Here is a 6,000-nt window from a genome sequence, read left to right as displayed (position 1 = left end):
AAGTACATGGAACATTTAAAAATACTTCCCTTCCTTCATATTTTCCAAAGCCATCCAGTGTACTCATGTACTCTTTGGTATTTTTTATAATGTGCTCTATGAATTAATTGAACAGTACATAGAATTTGTTCCCTCTCGACCAGGTGTTCTGGGAATCCATCCTACCTGACAAACCATCCTACCCGTTGTTTCTACGCATGCGCACAACACGACATTCAGTGGCGAACCATCCTACCTCTGTGAATATGAGCTAGAAGCATAATTTTACAGCTAGAATTCAGTGGCAAACCATCTTACCTTTGTTAATAACAGCTAGACACATACTCTGACGGGTAAAATTATGTGCCAAACCATGCTACCTTTGTGAATGTGACCTACAAGCATTCTTTAACGGCTAAAATGAAGTGGCAAACCCGCCAAACCGTCTTGACTTTATAATTATGAGCTACAAGCATACTCTGATGGGCAAAGTTAAGTGGCAAACCCTCATACCTACTTACATTTGTGCTGGAATGACTCTGTGACAGCAGAAATGTGCATAAACTACTTACGGTAGAACACCTGTAATATAAAAAAAGGTGTCAGAAACACAGTTTTGACAGTTAAAATATCCCGTCTCATGTCAGTACGTCTAAATACTTGCCACACCCCATTCTCACTGGTTAACACTCGCACTGTGCGCGGGTGTAAACGTGCCCTTGAGTCACCTAATAACCGTTTCACAATCTCCGAGTCTCAGAGTAAGACCTAATAATGCTGCACACAGTGACAGCAGGGGCTACAAACCTCCAGAGGATGTGATGCAATGCGTCATTATCATAATATATGCTGATATCACTGCTCCCGTCCTTCGCCAATCAGCGCGCTTCACTTTCACCACCTGCTAGGAACTGAATTCCATCATTCCAGGCATTCCTACTCTCTCCCTCCCTTCCCCGCCTCCTCCTCCTCCTCTTCGTTTACAAGCAAGTTTGTCCCGACAGCTCTGCTACTATTGTCTGGCCTCGTACGGGACCGCTCAGTCGCGGCTTGAGTTTTTTTATTTTTTATTTTTCTGGCACTCTCTTTGGGACCATATGTTTTATTTCGGTTAATTTTTGTGTGGACGCTATCATTCTGGAAGATACCAAAGTGGCGCTTGAAGGAGGTATGTGCTGCCAAACATGAAGTTGTGTGTCACTGACATTGTTTCGTTTTTGTTTTTTTCCCCCAGTAGTGTGAGAGTGCAGTGTTTATCTAAGCTGCGAAGGACAAATATTGGACCCTTTTTTCCCTGTAATATTAAGCTTGTAAATGAAGCCTGTGTATTGGAGCGGTTAAAAATAGGGCTGAAATATTATCGGGCGCCTTCTTACACATTTCATTCACGATATGAAGCAGTGCTGGCGGGTTCCCAAACTTTATAATGCTTTCGGCCACACGCTTTTCCTTTAGAGATTTCACTTGTTTGCAGTGAGTGTGGAGGAAATGAGTGAAAGCTTATCAATATCAAGAGGCTATGCATTTCCTCTCCAGTGCCAGGCAGAGTTCAGTGCAGATCCTTTTGCTCTAATCCTTCCTGGATAGGGTTCATCTTAAGGGACCGCTGTTAAGGAAGCACTGAGTCAGACCGATATAAATACTCTCACCGGTGGGAATAAAAGTGGACGCACTTGCTACCATTATATTCGGCTTTTTTTTTTTCAGCGCAGACCTGTCCCATCAAATGCTTGTCGAGTTTCCTTTACGCTCACCACCGTGTAGTAACGAGGTATCCCCGCGTAACCCTGCTGCGTTTGCGGTTTGATTTGAAGTCGTAGTACGGGCTACTTTTCAGTAGTAACGATGCTTGATACTCTGTTTTCCTTGAGTAACAAGGTATCCTAGGAATGCAGAAAGAGGGAAGAGAAATGCGCTGGAGCATTTTATAAATCCACAAATACCTTTCATAGCTCAGCTAGTCAACACTGTAGGAGAGAACTAAAAAAATAATCCTAAAAAAACAAACTAAGAAAACAAAACTCTGTGTCTGAATAAGAATATGACAACTCTAAAGTGAATAAAAAAGCTCTAAGTGGTAATAATGAAGTGTAATTACATCAGGAATGACAGATGGCTGGTTTATACATACTCCTGCTGATGATAAATGACAGTGTAGGAAGCATAATTATTTTATAGAACGACTACTGAACAAGACAGCAAAAAATGATATATATTGTAGGCCATGCTTTCTTCATGTTGATGAGTGAGGCTCGCAGACCACACAAGTGTTTGAAGGTACTTTCACAATCCATCTGGATTAAGGGCTTGCTGTCAGTGCAGCAAACTCTTAATCCCAAACTTGGCCCAAAAGTGAAAGGCTTATTGACAATCAGCTGGATCCAACAAAGACTCTTAAGGACCAGTCACACATGTGATCTCAAGTCTGATCAGTACAATGAAACAACATTCATACAATTTTGAATTTCAGTGAAAGCACCTGGCTTTTTTAATGATTATGATCTGGTATTACAGGGCCGATTTAAGTTCATGGGCCACATACAGTCCGGTTTGATCTCATGCGAGTTGGACCAGTAAATCCATTGTATCATAATGTTTTTGAAATTAATAATTAAATTTAGTAATTACATGTGCATCACAATTTAGAGTGAACCTTCACATATAGAGTTTCACAGAGCTTAAAAACCCAGAAAAACAGATTAGTATTTAATAATTTAAAGAACTCTTGGAGCTCTGGAAGTCTTTCCATACATTTTCTCTGCTGTATAGCAATGCTGCCATCACCACACCAGGAGAAGCAGTGTGTTTTCCCAAAAAATTTAATTATTTTGCAGCTAATTTTATTGTTATTATATATATTTTTTTCTAAATCAATCCAGTTTGCCAAACTGAACCCTTTGGCAGCATGTTCTGGCCCACGAGTCATATATTTGACACCCATATGTTGATATAATTTTCACAGTCTAATGACATAAACGATAGAAGTATCAACAAAATAAAAGCTTGTAAAGTTAAAAACAGTCCACTTATAACCACGAAATAGACATAAACTAAACAAAGACATTTTAGCCATTTAAAGAGTGTTTGATTTGTTTAATGTTAATCACATTATTAATTGCACGCTTTACTTTGCCCCAAATTGCATTTAAAGTAGCCTTTTAAGAGAGTTTGTAAACCTTTCACTTCAGGGTTATGGTTATCTTTGAGGAGTTGCACATGAGCACTTGGTAGACCCTCAGCATTCATGCACCAAAGACACTCGTAGTCTAAGCACGCTTACTGGGAATATATCATTTATTGCAAAAGGGAAAGGTCCAGTGTATGTGGCTAAGATTCTCAACACACCTACTTAACCTATAAATAATAAAAATAAAAAAAAACATATTAATATTGATGACAGTATATATTTGGTAAGAAATTTGCATTTTTATTTCTGTTTTGAGTAAAGGCTGGTTTGTTTCATTAGTGCTGAAAGGACACAACTATTAAACACTGGCTTGTAATGTTTGACTACAATGTCTTTGTTATTATATTTTATATTTATACCTAAATCAGGTGAGACTATTCTAGTATAAAGGCAAAGTCTTGGACAGGTGATTGTGCTAAAGGAACACTAAGCACAATCATCTTAGTGATGAGTAGAGAAGCAACATTTTGTAATATAATGAGGAAAAAACGAGAGAATCTTTTATATTTATATTCTGCATCAGTTAAAGCAGTCAGATTTCTTATTTTTACTTTTGTGCACCATGAGACTTTGAAACAGTTTTGGAGCTTTTAAGGAAATTAAATATTAACTCCTTTTTTTTGTTTGCTTAAACTGACAAATAGTGATCCCTAAAGAGTTTTGACACTTTGCCCTCCTCTCTGCCCTGCAGGCATCCAAGCATGGAGACGCCACTGGATGTTCTGTCGAGAGCAGCATCGTTTGTTCACGCGAATGAGGAAGAGAGTAAGTTTTATCAAGCTTCCATTTCTGCTTGTATTTATGAGCCTGCAGAAATCGAGTTCAGATGCATGCCGCTTTTTTGCTTCCTCTCCCTCTCTATTGACTGTTGTACCGTTGAAAGGTGCAGGCAAATGATTTGTATCATTACAGTCATGCTACATATAGATGAAGTGCAACTGTATTTACAGTCTAAACCCCCGGGCCACGTTTTCTTTCATAAGACAATAGGTGTCTTTGTGTTGTACAATTGTGCTTTCTGATTTGCAGGCAAATTAGACCAACGGCCTTCAACTGTCATCACTACTTCTTTTTAACCAGCACCTCGCTGTTAACCTGCTTTTACTGAAATCAGGGTGGGGTTTTATCTTTCCTGCTGCTGACTCTGTGTCTGTGTCACTCTCATTGATTTCTGTCCATCTTCTTCTCCAGTCATTCACTTCATCGCTGTCTTAATTTCTCTTACTTTTTTTGTTCCGGCCTCTTCTGTCATTTCCTTTCTCTTTCCCTAATCATGTCTGAGTGCTTCTGGCAGTGCAGAAAAAAATTCCTTCCGAGATTAACGAGAAATGGCCGGTCCTTCTCAGCAGGCCTCCCTGCAGCCAGCAGGCTCCAGAGCTGAGCGAAAACTACAAGGACACTTAACATTCAGTGGATACCACTGATAATTGACATGCACTGTTTAGAGGAGGCAGCTCAGTTTGTTATTTTTGATATTTTGCACAGAAACACAGTATGTTTGTTTATTTGACTTTTAATAATTGGTCTTTGGTAGAGTGGCATTGGAAATGTTTGTACTTTTGTTGAGAGAAAAATCTAGAAGCTCTGACTTTGTGATTTTTTGTGATTTATATCCATAAATACCATGATTTGAATTCTTAAAAGAAACAGGACATGCAGTGAATTCCACTGAGACAAGTGTTTCTTAGTATTATTATTTTATAGAGATTCAGTCTTCCTATTGTGTCTATTTCACTTTGATAAAACCTGCTAGAAGGTTATTTGAAGATCCCCATTTTGGAGCTGATTAAGTTGACGCACATATAAGCAAGTCATTATACAGTAAGATAATCAGAACTGCTGTGTCACCAGCGTGTTCCTGTAATGTTCTCACTCAAATTAAGTGGAATATCTGCTTCCTTGTACTTCTCAGTAAAAGGCCTTGGGATCTCCCCACCCCTCTTCCTCTGCTCCCTCGCTCCCCTGCAGTGTTTTTGTTTTTTTCTCCTGCGCTGATGCCACTTTTTGTTGTCAGCTGTGTATGGCCTCTTTGTCCAAAGACAATGCACGCAACCTGTTTCCACAATAGTGCAGAGAAAACGGCTTGAATCGGAGAGCCAGCTGAGCTAACTGCTACACTAGTCAGCTAACGAGCGAGTCTGCCAAAACTAGCTTCAAGTTAGTTGAACAACCAGGCCAACAGGCAGTTAAGTCAACAACCTCTGTGGGCTCATTTGCATTTATGACGAGCCTTTGCAGAGACCGCGCAGCACTTGACACCAGAGCCTTGTCACAGATCAGGGAGAGGCTCAGGCCTGCCTTTTCAACAACTGATTTAATTCACGTTGAATGAGTGGGGCTCACTTAGGCCAGTGCTTTGGATCAGATCAGCTGTTCCAACCATACCCCTGCATACCCCTGCAGATAAGCCATCACTGTTTGAAATATTTCAGGGAACTATAGAAATGCCGTCTTGAAGGACATAAAATTACTGAACATGAATAATGTATTGACATTACTGCAGTAATGTTTAGAAATAGAATTGCTGGCTCAGGCCCAAATATTAAGGCTAATTGAATATGAAAGCTTATACTGTACAAGCTTAAAAAGAAACTCTACTTCCATTAGTTCTAACAACATGAGGCAACTCTTCAAGGAGAACCCATAGATTGTATAGAAGAGGTGATGCAGTCACTGTGATGTTGCTTAGTTTTGTGAAGACTTGATGTGCTTCTCTCATATGCTTATTACCTGTCAGTCACACTGTAAAGCATTCCTTTCTTTATCCTCCTTTTTGACTCTGATATACAAAGGCACTTCTGTATTGGTTTCACTTTTCAGACCAGGAAGTTTTT

General features: G+C 39.6%; 1 protein-coding gene across 1 annotated transcript in view; it reads left to right on the top strand.

The window, feature by feature from the left end:
• The first annotated feature begins 972 nt into the window (after window positions 1-972).
• Window positions 973-6,000, top strand: part of vgll4b (vestigial-like family member 4b) — a 42,612-nt gene continuing 37,584 nt past the window's right edge. Inside the window, exons 1-2 of the mRNA XM_085353304.1 lie at window positions 973-1,147; window positions 3,858-3,931. Of these exons, the coding sequence (XP_085209430.1) occupies window positions 3,868-3,931 (64 nt within the window). The 5' untranslated portion in view covers window positions 973-1,147; window positions 3,858-3,867. The remainder of the gene's footprint in view (window positions 1,148-3,857; window positions 3,932-6,000) is intronic.

The sequence above is a fragment of the Diplotaxodon limnothrissa genome, linkage group LG5 (assembly GCF_057381915.1).
Source record: "Diplotaxodon limnothrissa isolate DT_005_m linkage group LG5, D_limnothrissa_male_GT1.1, whole genome shotgun sequence".
Taxonomy (NCBI): domain Eukaryota; kingdom Metazoa; phylum Chordata; class Actinopteri; order Cichliformes; family Cichlidae; genus Diplotaxodon; species Diplotaxodon limnothrissa.
Note: the sequence above shows the minus strand (reverse complement) of the source record. Positions and strands in the feature narration are given on the sequence as shown.